General features: G+C 39.4%; 1 protein-coding gene across 1 annotated transcript in view; it reads right to left on the bottom strand.

Annotated features, from left to right (window-relative positions):
• The window catches only part of CUX2 (cut like homeobox 2), a 403117-nt gene that overhangs the window by 71282 nt on the left and 312101 nt on the right, over positions 1 to 19734 (bottom strand). The window contains exons 7-9 of the mRNA XM_063454230.1: positions 14711 to 14787; positions 14037 to 14103; positions 213 to 261 (exon numbers count right to left, since the gene is read on the bottom strand). Coding sequence (XP_063310300.1) covers positions 213 to 261; positions 14037 to 14103; positions 14711 to 14787 — 193 coding nt within the window. The remainder of the gene's footprint in view (positions 1 to 212; positions 262 to 14036; positions 14104 to 14710; positions 14788 to 19734) is intronic.

Below are 19734 nucleotides of genomic sequence, written 5' to 3'. Positions count from 1 at the left end.
TTTGAAATCCATATATCTATAAAGTGAGTTTACTAAAAGGCAGGGCGTTACAAAATGTACCTCCCTAGCTGCTGTACAACTATAACTCTCACAATGCTTTGCCAGCCCAAGGCAGGCAAGGTATCCTGGTAGTTGTAGTTCTACAATGGCTAAAGATCTTCTGTTTGCTGTTTTTTTCTTTTTTTTTTTAAATTAATTCATTTTTATCTCACCCGGTTGGCTTTTTCGAGATTGGTCATTATCATGTCCACTTCATCTGCCCTAAAAACAGAGGAAAAAAGTATGTTAGTTATATATTGTTTACTGTGTACACATACTGTGCAAATGTGTCTTCCACGTTCACAGCGATATCCTATAAACATATATGCATACAGTATCTCACAAAAGTGAGTACACCCCTCACATTTTTGTAAATATTTTATTATATCTTTTTATGTGACAACACTGAATAAATTACACTCAACTACAATGTAAAGTAGTAAGTGCACAGCCTGTATAAGTGTGTAAATTTGCTGTCCCCTCAAAATATCTCAACACACAGCCATTAATGTCTAAGCCGTTGGCATAAAAGTGAGTACACCCCTAAGTGGAAATGTCCAAATTGGGTCCAATTAGCCATTTTCCCTCCCTGGTGTCATGTGACTTGTTAGTGTTACAAGATCTCAGGTGTGACTGGGGAGCAGGTGTGTTAAATTTGGTGTTATCGCTCTCACACTCTCTCATACTGGTCACTGGAAGTTCAACATGGCACCTCATGGCAAAGAACTCTCTGAGGATCTGAAAAAAAAGAATTGTTGCTCTACATAAAGATGGCCTAGGCTATAAGAAGATTGCCAATACCCTAAAACTGAGCTGCAGCATGGTGGGCAAGACCATACAGCAGTTTCACAGGACAGTTTCCACTCAGAACATGCCTCGCCATGGTCGACCAAAGAAGCTGAGTGCGCGTGCTCAGCGTCCTATCCAGAGGTTGCCTTTGGGAAATAGACATATGAGTGCTGCCAGCATTGCTGCAGAGGATGAAGTGGTGGGGGGTCAGCCTGACAGTGCTCAGACCATATGCCGCACACTGCATCAAATTGGTGTGCATGGCTGTCGTCCCAGAAGGAAGCCTCTTCTAAAGATGATGCACAAGAAAGCCCGCAAACAGTTTGCTAAAGACAAGCAGACTAACGACATGGATTACTGAATTACTGAAATCATGCCCGGTGGTCCGATGAGACCAAGACTTATTTGGTTCAGATGGTGTCAATGGTGTGTGGCAGCAACTTGGTGAGGAGTACAAAGACATGTGTGTCTTGCCTACAGTCAAGCATGGTGGTGAGAGTGTCCTGGTCTGGGTCTGCATGAGTGCTGCCGACGCTAGTTGAAGAGGACTCCAGTGGAAACCTGTGAAGCACTGGTGACTCCATGCCCATGGGGGTTAAGGCAGTGCTGGAAAATAATGGTGGACACACAAAATATTGACAATTTGGACATTTCCACTTAGGGGTTTACTTACTTTTGTTGCCAACAATTTAGACATTAATGGCTGTGTGTTTGGGGACAGCAAATTTACACTGTTATACAGGCTGTACTCTTACTACTTTACATTGTAGCAGAGTGTCATTTCTTCAGTGTTGTCACATGAAAAAATATAATAAAATATTTACAAAAATGTGAGGGTTGTACTCACTTTTGTGAGATGCTGTATTAAATGATTAGGAACAGTTGAACAGTATATTGGTGCACACCTTGAAAATGAATTAGTAAGCATAGTTGGACAGTATATGGGTGGATAATGCATCAAGTCTTCACCTGTTGGCAGAGCTGGTGATAATCTGTAGCTAAAGCATAGCAAGGATATTGACAAAATGTAATATTGAAAGGTAGTAAACTTTCATGGTACGGGCCATGGTTACTTATATTTTAGATAATTTTCCTACTTTCAGCATGTGTTTCAGCAATTAAGTAGCCTTGGCCCATCCAGTGATTAAATCCAATGTGCAATTAAACATAACTGATGCTATAGGTTTATATCAATGGTGAGTGCCAGTTCCATGGCTTCCAATATGAACAGATACGGCAGTCCATCCAAGTGCACCAAATCAAAAGCAATATCTCACACCAAAATGAGCTTGTCTGCTTTTCCATTATGTAAAAAATGTATTCACAACAATAAAAAAAAGAAAAGGTGGTGTAACATGCAGTAAGCACAACAGCCCACAATCACTCATCTAATAGCTCTCCCATATTATGCTGGCCTCAATGGCTGATAGATTTGACAACCCATTGATAGAGGCCATCTGTGGCCAAAACCTTGGGTGGTCAATCCTGCTTGCAGTTTTGTGTGAAGTTATAATAATTTACTGGACATAAGGTTACTATGGTACTCTTTGTTTTATTTGCTTTTTGTGTGTTCATTTGTATTATTCTTGTTTTCAGCAATAAAATTCTATTGTGTGACATTTGATAGTAATCCATATGTATAGTATTACTAATTTTGGTTTTCTGACATCTCTGAACTGAAAATATAAGAGATTTTTTAAGCAAGTGTGAATTCAAAAAATATTTAACTAATGTTTTGGTGCATCTGGTATTATATAGCATACATTTTGGGCAAGTAACTGCATATATTAGGAATTCTGATGTACTAATTAAAAAAAAAAAACTATGATACTCATAAACATACTTTCTCAATGCACAACACATGTCATGATATATTTTCTTGACCACAGATGATCAGCTCAAGATTGTATCTTTTTTAAAAAGATTTTTTTTTTTTTAATTCTTTTCGTTTGTATTTTTTGGTTAACGGGGTAGTGGTTACAGAAAAAAAAAAGGATGTCAAAAAGTACATTCACAGTTTTACATTGTTGCATTCAGGGTCATGGAAAGTACAGTAGGGTATAGTTATACAATCCATTGTTTGGTCTTTCCAGAGTGTGGTGCTATCAGTCGTACACTGTGTTGCACAGTAGTGATGTTCCTATGCCTCGGTAGGAAGAACCATCAGGGTTTCACTATGCGTGGGATGTTTCTGTACCTTCTACATGTAGAACTGTGTATCATATCATGGGTAACAGGGGAGTGGTAACAAAATAAGAGGTAGGGGCTAGGGGGTATCAACATATTAGAAATGGTTAGGTTTGCATACATTATGTCATAAAGCACGGTCCACCCCACGTTGCCGATTGGTTGATGTGTCGGATTGTATGTTCCATATGGTTGAGGGAATGCGTGTTCGAGTCCTGTGTGGTGTGGTAGATATGCTGTGTATCATTTTTTTTAAATCAAAAGCATTCCCAGTATTAGTGAAATAGACACCTGTGCACTTATAGAGGTGATAAACTATATTTTGTGATGTCTGCTTACAATCTATAATGGTCTGCAAAGTAAAGTAGTGGGCTTAGAAGGCCAAAGGGTTAAACTTTAAAATCACAGATCACTAACCTAGCTGCTGCCCATACATGTTTCTTTAAATAGCATTTTTTTTTTTTTTTTTTTTTTAAATACAGAAACCCACAACATTATTTACAGCACGTTTGTGTAGTGATAGGCTATCACATTATCAAACAACATCTGCTTTGGTATAATGAGATTAAGTGTTCTCCCTGTGTTGCATAATACAGAGGGTAAATGTGTTGCCGTGTGTTAGCGAGCCTGGAAAATCACACTAACAGCTGTGAGAGTTGGCAGCCAGCAACACTGATGCGAGCCAAAAGGGGTGCAGAAGATGTTCCAGCTTCATAAAAATGGATGGCATCCCACCAATTAAAATAACAACCAGCAAATATACATTTAATGAAGTCAAGACATTGCTTTAATGTAATCCATGACCTTCTTTCTCCCAGAGCAACAACCTGTGTTTTACCGAGATGGCAGACGCTCTGCGTTTCACAGGACAGCTCAGTGTTTCATTAGTGTAAAGCTATAACTAAGGACTTACTATAACCTCAGCAGTTCTGCACGGCCTTTGTTAATGCAACCAGTGATTCTACAGCTTGACCTGGCTCCTGCACTCAGCATTGTCCTATTTTATCTTGCTAAAAAGACTATAGTCTCTGCCATTATTAAGTGTTACTATTCAACAATGGGTTTGGTGATGTCAAGAGTCAAATGTTATCGAAGGATTATGTTACCTCTGTAAAACTCTGCCCTAATCTTTTGTGTGCTTTCTTTGCAAATGCGGAAGAATCATTCACCTGAGCTCAGATTTATTCTTCTTACTTGTCTTTATGAAGCTGCCAGAGCATTTCTGCTTCCACCAAAGGCACGGGATAATTAATTATACAAATTAAGCCAATGTATTTGCATTCAGTGAGGTCAGCATTAAGGGAAGTGTCTCTTAAAGGAACACTATAGTCACCTAAATTACTTTAGCTAAATAAAGCAGTTTTAGTGTATAGATCATTCCCCTGCAATTTCACTGCTCAATTCACTGTCATTTAGGAGTTAAATCACTTTGTTTCTGTTAATGCAGCCCTAGCCACACCTCCCCTGGCTATGATTGACAGAGCCTGCATGAAACTAAAAACTGGTTTCACTATCAAACAGATGTAATTTACCTTAAATAATTTTATCTCAATCTCTAAATTGAACTTTAATCAGATACAGGAGGCTCTTGCAGGGCCTAGCAAGCTATTAACATAGCAGGGGATAAGAAAATCTTAATTAAACAGAACTTGCAATAAAGAAAGCCTAAATAGGGCTCTCTTTACAGGAAGTGTTTATGGAAGGCTGTGCTAGTCACATGCAGGGAGGTGTGACTAGGGTTCATAAACAAAGGGATTTAACTCCTAAATGGAAGAGGATTGAGCAGTGAGGCTGCAGGGGCATGTTCTATACACCAAAACTGCTTCATTCAGCTAAAGTTGTTCATGTGACTATAGTGTCCCTTTAACACAACATTACTACAACTACTCTTAATACCTGTAAGAGCTCTGAATAGTTGGCTTGTAAGTTAATCAGAGTGCTCTGACAGCCAAGTCTCGCGAGAAGTGACCTCTTTAAGCCATTTTTATGAATGGGGATCTACTGATTAACTTATAAGAGCAGATTTCTCTAAAAGCACCGTTGCAGGGCTTAACTGACAGGAATAGTGTACAAAGACAACTTCAATGAGCTGAAGTAGTCTGGGTGCCTATAGTGTCCTTTTAAGTCAAGGTTCTACACAAGAACAAGAATTTTCATCTATTCCAATTTCTTTTAGTTGGAGCACTAACCTATTGTGTGGAATCGTATTGAACGCGTTGGCAAAATTCAAGTAGATAACATCCACTGCAACACCCTGATCTATACTTCCGTTTACTTTTCTTAAGCTGCACTAATTATGCACACATTATTATTGTCAAAACGGTGGAAAAAAACTAAATGTATTTCTTGTTGCATTTTTGTGTACAACAAATGATAATTTATATATGTATATGTCACATCAAATTAAAGCCCTTTTTGTACTTAAAAAAAAAAAAGGTATATGATATGTCTTGGTGCAGCAAATGAGAAAGCTGCAAAAAATAAATTTGGTCCTTAAATCCCATTGTACAGCGTTACAGAATTTGCTCGAGTTATATAAATAATAAAATAATAATAATAAATGAAAAACTAACAAATTAAGCTTGGTCCAAAAGAGGTTAATACAGTCTTTTACAAGATAGTAATTTACTCAGGACTACACTAGATGGCAGTGTTTTAAACAGTGAAATATTGTCCAGCATTCTAGCTCTTCAGGGAAACATCATGTCTGCAGGAAAATACTATGAGTCAAATCATATTGAAAGCAACTAGTGACTACCGTAATATCTAAATGACCTGCCACATCCAGAGTCCTTCAATGCAGAGATGGGCAGTGCCCCAAATAACCCATTAACACTATCAGCTCAATAATTGCACTAGAATTGTTCTACTATAGTACGGGGGTCCACATTGTCCACATACAGTATCTCACAAAAGTGAGTACACCCCTCACATTTTTGTAAATATTTTATTATATCTTTTCATATGACAACACTGATGAAATGACACTCTTCTACAATGTAAAGTAGTAAGTGCACAGCCTGTATAACAGTGTAAATTTGCTGTCACCTCAAAATAACTCAGCACATAACCATTAATGTCTAAACCTTTGGCAACAAAAGTGAGTACACTCCTAAGTGGAAATGTCCAAATTGGGTCCAATTAGCCATTTCTCCTCCCTGGTGTCATGTGACTCATTACTGTTACAAGGTCTCAGGTGTGAATGGGGAGTAGGTGTGTTAAATTTGGTGTTATCGCTCTCACACTCTCTCATAATGGTCACTGGAAGTTCAACATGGCACCTCATGGCAAAGAACTCTCTGAGGATCTGAAAAAAAAGAATTGTTGCGCTACAAAAAGATGGCCTAGGCTATAAGAAGATTGTCAAGACCCTGAAACTGAGCGGTTTCACAGGACAGGTTCCACTCAGAACAGGCCTCACCATGGCCGACCAAAGAAGTTGAGTGCACATGCTCAGTGTCTTATCCAGAGGTTGTCTTTGGGAAATAGATGTATGAGTGATGCCAGCATTGCTGCAGAGGTTGAAGTGGTGGGGGGTCAGCCTGACAGTGCTCAGACCATACGCCGCACACTGCATCAAATTGGTCTGCGCGGCTGTCGTCCCAGAAGGAAGCCTCTTCTAAACATGATGCACAAGAAAGCCCACAAACAGTTTGCTGAAGACAAGCAGACTAACGACATGGATTACTTATTTGGTTCAGATGGTGTCAAGGGTGTGTGGCGGAAACCTGGTGAAGAGTACAAAGACGTGTGTCTTGCCTACAGTCAAGCATGGTGGTGGGAGTGTCATGGTCTGGGTCTGCATGAGTCTCTAACATCCACCAGCTCCATGATATGGTCATGGAGGAGTGGAAGACTACTCCAGTGGCAACCTGTGAAGCTCTGGTGAACTCCATGCCCATGATGGTTAAGGCATTGCTGGAAAATAATGGTGGCCACACAAAATATTAACACTTTGGGTCCAATCTGGACATTTCCATTTAGGGGTATACTCAATTTTGTTGCCAACGGTTTAGACATTAAGGGCTGTGTATTGAGTTATTTTGAGGGGACAGCAAATGTACACTGTTATACAGGCTAGACACTTACTACTTTACATTGTAGCAGAGTGTCATTTCTTCAGTGTTGTCACATGAAAATATTTAATAAAATATTTACAAAAATGTGAGGGGTGTACTCACTTTTGTGAGATAGTGTAGATGCAACAACCTGCTCATCTCTCATTGGCCATGTCCTCTGAACGATCAAGTCACAGCATTAGGGTGCTGGCAGCTCATTAATAAACATTCTTAGATAATTAAATGCACAGCGAGTACCAATTTAACCTTGAATCTTTAATGCATAGAAAATAATCATGGGTAAGCTATGAGTCATACATATTTTTTATGCATATCCTACACAATATAAAGGGTTAATGAGAAGATAAACATTTCTACTGATAACACATAAAAGTGCCATATCGAGATTCTCTGCTCTAAGATCCATAGATGCTGTGTGACACCAAATAAGCATTATGACCCATGGCTTTGCTCCTGTGTAAGGGATGACTGAGTAAATAATTCCCCAGCGAACATTCTACACAGGTAGCGATTGATTTCAGGATACTAAGTCCTGGAGATAGGCCAAAACAGGCTCATGATATGATCTTACAGGATTCCTGACTTGAAACGCTAATCAACACAAAGATTGCTCTGAAAGCAAGTGCTGTCCACTTTTCTCTGCATTAACATTTTACACTTGAAATTGAGTGTGTGATTAAAATCAAGGGTTTTTTCAATTATAATTAGCTAGAGTACAGTTGAGATGAATGTTTTTATATTGGTTTAGCATAAATTACAGTCAGATCAGACAGTATGTTAAGTTGTGAAATAGCGTTACATCCTGAAGCAACATACAGGTGATTTAGGAGTTCCAGACAAGGTGAGGTGGTGACATTTTTGGGTGGAGGGTTTGGGAGACAGTATACAAGACTCAAGGCCGAGTATGGATTAAAATTGTCTAGCGAGCTGTTAAAAAGCACAATAAGCCAAAGCAGAGGATGGGGCAGAAAAATAAAAGGAAGGAGACATATGGGACAACTTGACATATGGGAAAGACAGTGAGGTGACACAAGTGGGAAAATGGGGCAGAGGAGACAAGTGGGAGGTGACACGAGTAGGAACACAGTGTATGACTGGATGGGAAGAACATTGGCAAAGAGGAAGAAACAAGTGGTTGAGGGTTGAGGGTAAATGTTAATGATGCAGGTTTAAAGTTAATGCAGCACAGTGTGGAAGTTACAGATTTTATTAATATAGGCTTATATCATCTGAAATCATTCACGCATTTGTTGTCATTATGGGATTCAATAAACATGTTGAACATAGAGCAGTGTATTGGGTGAGGATTTGTGAGGGACTTAAGTCAGTCTATTTGGGAGGCGCCGTAAAATGTACCTTTGGGCTGAAGCCCCTGGTCTTATAGCATGTAGAAATGCCCCTATCAGGTAGTAGAAAATTAAACAAAAGGTATACTTGAAATGTATTTATTCAAATATTGACACAGGTAGAAATCATATCTTGTATCCAAGCTGCCTAAATTGAGATGGGTTAGGCCACTCAAATTAGACCGTTCACAATATTGCCAGTTTGGGTAAATACTTTGATGTTTATTTGTGTTTGTGTTGGAATAAATACATTTTAACTATAGCTTCCTGATGGTTTGACTGTGAAGATATCCATTTGTTGTCAGTCTGTTGAAGGGGCACCTTTACACCTTATATAAAGAGTTTGAGTATGTCTCTAGGCATTGTGAGTGATCCTATAAAGAGGAACTTTAAACTTGTAAAATATGTATAAATAAATACTTATAAATGATATCTAGATGTTACAAGGTATTTAATTATTTTTATTGTTTTGAAGTAATTTGTTGGAAATACGTGTAACTAATTTTAATTTCTGAATATAAGAATAAGAGCGATTCATATAAAAAAAAAAAAAAAAAAAAAGCTCAATAAGCACAGCACAACGAGTTTAAAAATGATGTTGCATCCTTTTTCACATTTATATATAAAGATATATGCGGATTATCCAAAGTAGGGGAGTCCGTCTGGTTTAATTCAATTTCAGATCTGTAAAAAAGTATTGTCACATGCCTCATGCCATATACGATAGTATAATTAACCCTAATAGGTAAACCCAAACCTACTAGAAACAGACAGCAAGGATAGTGCATATTAACGGTCCTTACAGAGGGCGGACTTAATGGCAGGCATAGTCCAGTAGAAATCCACGGTAAAGGGCAAAAGAAAACAGGATAAACGGAATAGAGCCAAGAGATCAGGATCAACAGATAAGCTAGCCAAGGTCCAACCACAAATCAGACCTGTAAAGGTACGCACTATGGGGTCAGCAAGAACCACACAACAGTGCACCTAGCTAGAGGCAGAACAGGTCTAAATACCTAGAGCTGAAGGCCTATTGGATTGTGTCATTCCTGTGCACCAAAAGTAATGTGAGCGACTAGGCACAGGCTTCACGTCACCATTGGCACTACAATGATGTAACATCCTTAGAATGTATGTTCTGAGTAGTGTCAAAATAGCAATGTGTGCAACACAGTGGGAAAGGGACTGCACTCAGCCAGAAGTCACAGTTAATGCAACTCAGAAAAGGAGATGCAAGCTGCCCAGCATCATTTCAAATAGTTAAATAGCCTGGCCACACAACAGCTTAATTTTAGCAGCATTATTGGATCAAAAGGATTAACGGCAACGTTTCGGTCTCACTATGAGACCGTTGTCAAGTCTTAAAGGGACACTCCATTGCCCAAATACAAAATTAATAAATATCACTGTTCAGTAGATATACCCCAAATGAAAACATGCATGTATTTAATAATGCATTTTTTCATGGGAGTATATCTAACATAAGTTTGCAAAAATTGCAGTTCTGTTGCCTGCAGCCTCTGCAAGCCCTCCCATCCTTACCCTGCACAGATTTTCAGTGGCTGTCCAATCACAGACTTCCAAATACAGCTCAATGAGAAGTCTTTGCAAGGCAGGTGTTTTGCCTGCTAATAAAAAAAGCTAATAAAACCAGGAAGTAACAGGACCTGTTTTCTGCTAGAAAGCCAGGCGGGTGTAACCAGGTTAATTTATTAAAGTGCCAATTTCGATTGAAATCTGCACTAATTGAGAAACGAAAAAAAAGAGGACACACTTTACAAACATACAGCTTTTCAGCAAGATAAAGTGCTTTAGAGGTCTGGAGAGTCTCTTTAATGTTAAGAATGGAAAAATAACATCACTTGAATTTAAAGGAATCTATCAACTGAGTGTTTAAGAAAATAAATATTTTATTAAAAATTACCCATTACTTATGCTAACATTTTATTTTTGTGTACAATTCACTCTTAAAGGACCACTATAGGCACCCAGACCACTTTAGCTTAATGAAGTGGTCTGGGTGCCAGGTCCAGCTAGGTTTAACCATTTTTGCAGTAAACATAGTAGTTTCAGAGAAACTGCTATGTTTACCTATGGGTTAATCCAGCCTCTAGTGGCTGTCTCATTGACAGCCGCTAGAGGCGCTTCCGCGTTTCTCACTGTGATTTTCACAGTGAGAAGACGCCAGCGTCCATAGGAAAGCATTGAGAATGCTTTCCTTTGAGACTGGCTGAATGCTCGCGCGGCTCTTGCCGCGCATGCGCATTCAGCCGGTGACGTGAGAAGAGGGAGGAGAGTCCCAGCGCCGAGGGAGCCCGACGCTGGAAAAAAGGTAAGGGATTAACCTTTCTCCCCCCTCAGTGCCATGGGAGTGGGACCCTGAGGGTGGGGGCACCTTCAGGGCACTATAGTGCCAGGAAAACGAGTTTGTTTTCCTGGCACTATAGTGGTCCTTTAACCCCTTAAGGACACATGACATGTGTGACATGTCATGATTCCCTTTTATTCCAGAAGTTTGGTCCTTAAGGGGTTAAAGGAATAATAAGCAACCTTACCTTCTCTATTTAAAAGTGGTTTTATTTAAAGCAACTGTCTTCTTGAAGGGGCAATTGAACCTCCCCCATTTAGGCCGAATTGATCATCTGGAATTATGAATTGAATGTCAAAGTCATCCAAGCTGGATGGGTAGTCACAAGTTGAGAATGCTTGGAGCTGGTTAGCTGGCAAATCAGTGTTGTTCAGGTTGAATAAAACTGAAATTGATTGTTTGGAAGTCTTAATTTTGCAATATGAATAAGGACAATATGGTGGAACTTCTTGGGCACTGCAGCAAGACTTAGTAGTTATGTTAGAGCATTCCTTTAAGCATTATTGTGTTCATACATCCTGGAAAGCTTTTATTGATAGCTAGCTTCAAAGTTAGATATTAATGAAAGAAGACTGTAAAAACATCCTAAATTTACATAAATACAAAGAGAATGCTTAGGAACATACTACTTTCACGCATTATGCAGGATCTTTAAAAGAGTCCTGTTTTGGAGGCATAGCACCAACACAACTCCCGGCAAGCAAGGCTGCCTGAAGAATCTGGAAATGATGGCATTGCAGAGGGCAACGTGTCATGCAATTGATTAATAAAGTTTTTTTGTTATTTTAAATTTTTTACAAGTAATACATTTTTTAGTGGTTGTATCACACATTTTTGGAATGAACAATTGAACTGGGTTGTGTGCCATTGCTGGCATTCATACATAAATTATAGACATCATTGCCCACTATCTATAACCTGCTGAATACATTTTCATCCAGGGAAACACTTAACATAAAACATTTTCCTTAAAGCGGCACTGCCATGCCGAACTTACCTTCCCCAATCGCTTCCTCTTCTCTCCCTCTCTCAGGATCTGTTCTTCATTTCTTTCTGTCTGCTCTAGTTTTCTTTAAAACATAAGACAAAGATGGGACTATTTCCTACGCTTGGCCAGCTATGACCCAGGGAAGGAGCAAAGTCCGCTCCATTTCCTGCGGTCAAAGAACATTTTCCACAATTCTTCCTCCTGCTGCTTCATTCGGTGTTCGAACGCCGGCAATACTACAGAATTTCGTCCTAACAGAATGAGAATAGTTTGTCCATTCGTGTTAGGATGCAATTCGGGACTGTTATTCGGATCGGAATTTCATTTGAATGAATGAAACTCTGATCCTATTCGTGCCGCAAGAAGATAGCTCCCTAATTCCCACGGTATTTGGGAGCTATCTACTAAAGGCTGAAAGACCTAAATTAGTCTTTCAGCCAAATTTACTAATACTAAGTAAAGATTACTTAGTATTAGTTATTAAGGGAGATTAAAATCTCCCTTCTGCCCCTATTCGCTATACCGCAATTTTACTCAGAGCGCTCTGATAAGTCAATAAGTCCCCCACTATTGTCATTTTGGGCCCCCACCCACTGCTCATGGGTGGGGGCAGGGGGAGGGACAATAGGTCTGCCTCCATTGTCATTTTGGACCGCCTCCCACTGCTCATGGGTGGGAGCTGGGGGGGGGGGGCAATAGGCCCTATTGTCACTAGGGCAGTAGGTCTCCCCCTATTGTATCTTACTGCCCCCACCTGCCGCTCATCAGTAGGGGCTGGGGGAGCAATAGGTCCTCCCCCCATAGTTTTACAAGGGCCCCCACCCGTCGCTCATTGGTGGGGGCCAGGAGGGGAGAAAATAGGTTTCCCCCCCACCCATGAGCAGAATGGTCCCCCAATATAACATAGGCTCATGGTTGGGTCTGGGGGCAAGACAATAGGTCCTCCCCTTATTATGTCACTAGGGCCCCCACCCGCTGCTCATGGGTGGGGACCAGGGGGGAAAGGCAGTAACCCCCCCCCCCCCCCCCATTGTATCCTAGGGCTCCCACCCATTGTATCTTAGGGCTGAGAGGATGGACAATAGGTCCTCCCCCCCCTATTTTTACTAGGGCCCCCACCTGCCGCTCATGGGTGGGAGCTGGGGGGAGGCAGTAGGTCATCCCCATTGTATCTTAGGGCCCCCACCTGCCGCTCATGGGTAGGGGCTGAGGGGGGACACTAGGTACCTAATTTAGTTTAGTGGCCCCCACTCACAATGGATTATTTTTAAAGGTGCCCTACTAAGGGGCTTTTTATTAGAATGTTGGGGGGTCTTTTTTACAACAGTGAGCAGACACTGGCTGTTCACTGTTTAGTAGACCTGCAACTACTTGCGGTATAGTGAGTAGGGGCAGAAGGCAGATTTTAATCTCCCTTAATAACTAATACTAAGTAATCTTTACTTAGTAGTATTAGTATACAAGTATTAGTAAATTTGATTATAAGACCAATATAGTTCATTCAGCCTTTTAGTAGATAGCTCCCTAATACCATGGGAATTAGGGAACTATCTACTCAAGGCACAAATAGGATCGGAGTTTCATTCATTTGAATGAAATTCCGATCTGAACAAAAGTCCCGAACTGCATCCTAACACGAATGGACAAACTGTTCTCATTCTGTTAGGACGAAATTCTGTAGTTTCACCAGCGTTCAAACGCCAAATGAAGCAGCAGGAGGAAGGTGAGAATTGTGGAAATTTGCTTTGACCACAGGAAATAGAGCAGACTTTGTTCCTCCCCTGGGTCATAGCTGGTCAAGCGTAGGAAAAATACATAAAGACAAAATAGTCCCTACTTTGTCTTCAGTTTTAAAGAAAACAAGAGCAGACAGAAAGAAATGAAGAACAGATCCTGAGAGAGGGAGAGAAGAGGAAGCGATTGGGGAAAGTTTGGCATGACAGTGTGGCTTTAAGAACTGCTGGTTGAAGTTTACTGAAAATATTTATTGTGGTCAACCTCTAGATAAAGTAGGCCAGTGCACTGGCTCCTCCATAATTTTGACCAATTTTACCACACCAAGCAATGAATATTGACCTTTCAGTAAATTACAAAATACAGATCTATTTAATGGGGTGAGGAGGGCAATCTCAATAACAATCACTCTTCTACATGTAAATGGAAGGGTTTTTTTTTGTGTTTTTGTAAATACAGAATGTTTATGGTTTCCTTCAGCAGACAAACACAATATAGAAACTTACTTCGATGCCGTTTCCTTATCATATTGACACCGCAGGTCCAACAGCTCCCTCTGTGTCGTCTTTAAAGCTGCTCAAAAGAAAAAACACATGCACCAGATGAAACAGTCTGTTCGCCCAATTTGGAAAAGATTAATAACCCGGTCATATAAACAGCCTATTCCAAGAGCCACCGGGATACATAATGACAGGTGATTCATTATACCTGCTCTTCACATCTGTCTTTCAGAGTGGTTGTGTGAATATTAAGGAAGACAAAGATTTGTTGTTTGGCAAACGGGCATATTAGTGAAGCCATGCAAGTGTACACAAGTCTGCCAACAGTGAAGGTCGGCACATGAGATAGATTGGCCAGACTGTTTAACTCTTTTGGTGATGGAACAAGTGCAGTAAACTCTTCTCCTGTCAGTTCTGATCTCAGCAAGTAATGTAAAAGGGATCCAATGCTGTATGTAACGACTGGTTAAGAGATTTAAATGGAAACTATATGCAGGAATTTACTCTATTTGCATGGCATTATATTTGATAATATACATTATATAGATAATGCATCAAAATATGCAATCAATACATACAAATATAGTCACTGCAATATTCATTTAAAAAAATAACTTGCATAGGAAAATTCTGCAGCTGACAGACTCTTCCCTGGTTAATTGTAACAAACCTAGACTAACCTGAGTGGAGAACCTTTATCTTCTCTTCAGCTTCACCGAGTCTGACAGCCAATGTGATCTGCGCCTCTTGTAAACCCCTGGAAAAGCACAACTGCAACTGTCAGCTCGGACATATAAAGCTCGAAACACAAAATCAGTTCTAATTGTGGTTCTATAAAGGTCCTGTAGGAAGTACCAATGGAACTTTCCCAAATGTTGAATAACATCACTCCCAAGACTCTCCAAAAGAGCGTTTCTTTGCTTAAAGCGTGCTAATGGACCACTCTTTCTGGCCACCACTTTTTGAATGTAATGTCTAAGTACACACATATTATTTAAAATTCCTATATATCAAGGAACCCATTATTCCTGGGCAACAAAACTGGTACAATGAGGGGGGTAACTGACCTTTAGGAAACAGATTGATCCAGACATTTTTTTTAATCCTGAAATTTTTCTTAGCAACACTTTGTAACATCACCTCGCAGTTCCTGCAATGCAGAGAAACACTACAGGGAATGCCCTGGCTGACAAGGAATGAATAGGTGCCTGTCACGGAAAGAGCTGCAATGTAATGAATGGATGTACAGCCAGGGAGGACACAAATAGAACGAGCTTGTCAATTAACCAGCACCACACCCTGAAAGCTTTCAATGGATGGGGCGACTAACACTTTCTTCCAGGAATATGGGCATGCTCTCCTTAACCTTGGCATGGAACTTTTTAACTCAACCGTGTAATTAGCAAATGAGGAAACACATATCACAGACACAATGCAAATTATTGCTTGCTAATTCGTGATCACTCCATGTCTGCCATGTCAGGGTTATTCACTTAAGTGTGACTTCAAAGCAAATTTCTAATTTAAAGGGAAATTGTCATGGTGCCAGGAGGCCCCGGGAGGTATTCTTACACAAAGGGTTAAAACGTTCTCAAACGGTTTAACCCCAAAGTTGCCTACAGCAGCGATGTCTATTCCCCCTCCCCCTCTTCCCCCCCATAGCATCAGGCTTCTGAAATTTCAGATTCAGGAAGTGCAGAGGTATTATTGGTTAGCTGAAAGCAGTCAGCTGACGCTGTAATACAACCAGTGACTACCCATTCACTAAACTGGCTTGTAAATGTGCATTTCTTTCCAAGCCAGTGTTTAAAGCCTGTTGGACGCTCTCATCCAATCAGTGACGCCCCTGCCCGGCGACACTCCACACCTGAATCTGAAAATGCAGTAGCCGGCTACCGACAGGGGGGAGTGGACATCGCAGCCGGAGGTAACTTTGGGGATAAACCACTCGAGAATAGTTTAACCCCTTGAGGTAAGAGTGCATCCGGGTGCCTTCTGGCACCATGACAACTTCATTTAGATGAAGTTGTTTTGGTGCGTGGAGTGTCCCCACAAGAGCAGAACTGGAAAATTTCATAAGGTAGTTATGGTTTAAGTTTGGTTACTCTGGCCTTAAACTTGAAATTCACTTTGAATTCTAACTTTCGTAAGTAACCCTGTGTGCTTTGAAAATGTTAGTGGCTTTGTGTATTTCTTAGAAGTAAGAGTTGATAGCAATGAGACGCCCTAAAATGACAAAACAAATTAGCTCCTATTTTAAGAGGCAATCTAAATACTCAAAGAACCAAAAGCATTGAAGCATGGTATAGTAGTTATGGTGCAAAGCTTCTCGGCGTGCAATCCCCTGGTACTTTGTTAAACCACCATAAACAAGCAGTTTGGGAAAAAAACATATCATCAATATCCTGCCCTCTCTTTAGCTGCCTTAATAATGCAAAATTCAAATGAGCACATTATCAATATCAATCCTGTCTAATCAGGATGGTAAGTGTAGACTTGGAGCGCTAGGAATGGGTTAACCCCATGTATACAGACATACAAATTGACAACTCTCTTCCACTACATTGGAAGCCCTGGATAAAAACAGACAGATTTAGGAAAGTACGGGGCATTACAGACATTTAGCCATGCCCATGTGTAGTTCTTCATTAGCCCCTTTAGGACAGAGGCAATAGTACACGTTCTGATCAAAACAAAATGTAAACAAAAACTGGAATTTGCGCTATATGTCTGTTCAACCGTAATTCACCTCTTTCATATTATATGCATCCACACTTATTATATATCATTTTGTTCAGGAGAAACAGGGCTTTCATTTCATATCAAATATTTATATATGAAACATAATTTACTATGAATAAAATAAAAAAAACTGTGAGAAATTTTAAATTTTTTAAAAAATTGTAGTTCCGCCTCACATTTTAGCTGTAAATGTCATAATACTGTTAGCTTTTACTGCAAAAAAATCACATATTTGGATTCAGCAAAGTCTCACGAGTACAACAGTACCCCCCATTAACAGTTTTTACTGTGTTTTGGAAAGTTACAGGGTCAAATATAGCACATTCCATATTTCAGTTTTTTCAAATTGAAATTTGCCAGATTAGTAATGTTACCTTTGAGACCGTGTGGTAGCCCAGGAATAAGAAATACCCCCACGATGGCATACCATTTGCAAAAGTAGACAACCCAAGGTATTGCAAATGGGGTATGACCAGTCATTTTTAGTAGCCACTTAGTCACAAACACTGGCCAAAGTTAGCATTCATATTTGTTTTTGTGTGAAAAAAGCAAAAAAATAATATTTGGCCAGTGTTTGTGACTAAGTGGCTACTATAAATGACTGGACATACCCCGTTTGCAATACCTTGGGCTGTCTACTTTTGCAAATGGTATGCCATCATGGGGTCTCAAAAGGCAACATACGGTCTCAAAAGGCAACATAACCAATCTGGCAAATTTCAATGTGAAAAAAATGAAATGCAAGCCTTATATTTGACTCTCTAACTTTCCAAAACACCATAAAACCTGTACATGGGGGTTTTTACTCAGGAGACTGCGTTAAACATAAATAGTATTGTTTAAAAATGGTAACTTGTATTACAACAATAATATCGTCAGTAAAAGTGTCGTTCATGTGTGAAAAATGCAAAAACCGTCACTTTTACTAAAAATATCATTGTTGTAATACAAGTTACCATTTTGAAACACTAATATTGTGTTCAACGAAGTCTCCCGAGTAAAACAGTACCCCCATGTACAGGTTTTATGGTGTCTTGGAAAGTTACAGGGCTAAATATAGTGCTTGCAATTCAAATTCTCTGCACTTTTTGCCTGGGTTGTCAGGCATGTCAATCAAATTTTAACTAATTAAATCACATAATTATGTTAAAATATTACTTAAATATACACGTAGAATTTTAATATATATACATATATATGTATTTAAAGTCTACGTGTACACTTATGTAGTTATTTATGTCATTATATATATTTATCTGTATATATATATTTGCTGTTATTTGTATTTTATATATAGATAGATAGATATAGAATGTCATTCTAAGTGTATTTTGTTACCAATATATATGTATTAATAACAAAATACAGTTAGAATGAGATTACATATGTATATATAATTTCATATTTTTTAAAATATTTTATTTATTTATTTTATTATTTAATTTATTTATTATTGTAATTATACGTGTATATATATATAATATATATATAATATATGTAACGTCATTCTAAGTGTATTTTAATACTAATATATATACTTATATTAACATTAAAATACACTATGTATGATGTTACACATATATATATATAAGATGTATATATTATATTTATAATATACACACATTTAATTTATTTTAAAACATGTCTAATATTTTTTTTTACACTTCCCACCAGCAGGGGGACTGTCTGACATTTCAGACAGTACCCTGCTGGCAGATCCACAGCCAGCTATAGAGGGCCATGTGATCGCTCTTTGAGAGCGATCACATGGCCCCCGGGGGCCTCATTTGCCGGGGGAGGGCTGTCAGGCAGCCCTCCAGAAGAGGATCGCGGCGGAGGTGAGTAGTTGCAGGCTCCTAGGGGTAAAAGCCGTTCTATGCCGCCGCAACGGCTTTAAAGCCCATTATAATGGGGACGGCATAGAACGCTGTAACAGCGTTAAGGGGTTAAAAGCACTGGCTGACACTGGCATTGTCAACAAATATGGTATGCCTTTAGAACGTCACAAGTTTAATAAGTCAAGCAATGCTGAAATGGCACTGCATTCGTAGGAAGCTTCACTATAGGGTTGCTATAAGTGGTTTCAGAAGGGCGAAAGCCTATAAATGATAGAGAAATAACCGCACACTAATAGCACCGGTGCTTGTTGTGCTTATTCACAACTTGCTAGAGTTAGACAATTTCTATTCAGCCTCCATTCTTTGTCAAGAGTCCTGGACACAGCCCTCCCCTGTCCCTCTAACATGTCACCACTACATCTTGTCCGGAACTCCCTACCTAAATTGTCTAAATATTGCAAAAACAGGTCAACCTATAGACTGTAAGCTCATTTGAGCGGGGTTCTCTTCAACCTATCGTTCCTGTCTCTGAGGTCTTACTCGCTATGGGCAGTCTCATTTTTTAAGGAGAGCAGGAGAGGAGATCGGACCAGCGTCTGACAAGTTCCAAGTGTTCAAGTGTGGAACTGTTTGAAAACGGTTCAACACTTAAATGTAAGAAGGCACTGATAACCCAGGGCAGATATTTTTAATGAAGAGGAGAATAGAAACAATGTTTTACTTCTCTTGTCAGTATAATTTCTCTAAGATGGCTGCCAGGTGCAAAGGACAGAGTTTATTACAATGATTGATAGGGAGCTAAGATGGAGGCACCCAGTTGCAGGATAAAGAAGTGTTAATTTCCACATTTCATTTTATTTTTCACACCTCACACACATTTACACAAGGGTAAGTGCACATAACATTAAAAATCCTCACAATTGACAGTTCCCCTTTAAATAAGATTTTACTCAGAAGCCAAATTATTTTAACACGCTGCACACAATCAAATCAGACAGGAATTTGACCATGAGGGATGAAGGCATTAAAACTGACTTGTAACATTCTAGTTTTATTAAATAAACACATAGAACAAATAAAATATAGAGCACAAATATATACATAATTATAAGTTTCAGTCAAAT

Source organism: Pelobates fuscus, chromosome 5, assembly GCF_036172605.1.
Source record: "Pelobates fuscus isolate aPelFus1 chromosome 5, aPelFus1.pri, whole genome shotgun sequence".
Taxonomy (NCBI): domain Eukaryota; kingdom Metazoa; phylum Chordata; class Amphibia; order Anura; family Pelobatidae; genus Pelobates; species Pelobates fuscus.
This window is presented reverse-complemented; position numbering and strand designations above follow the sequence as displayed.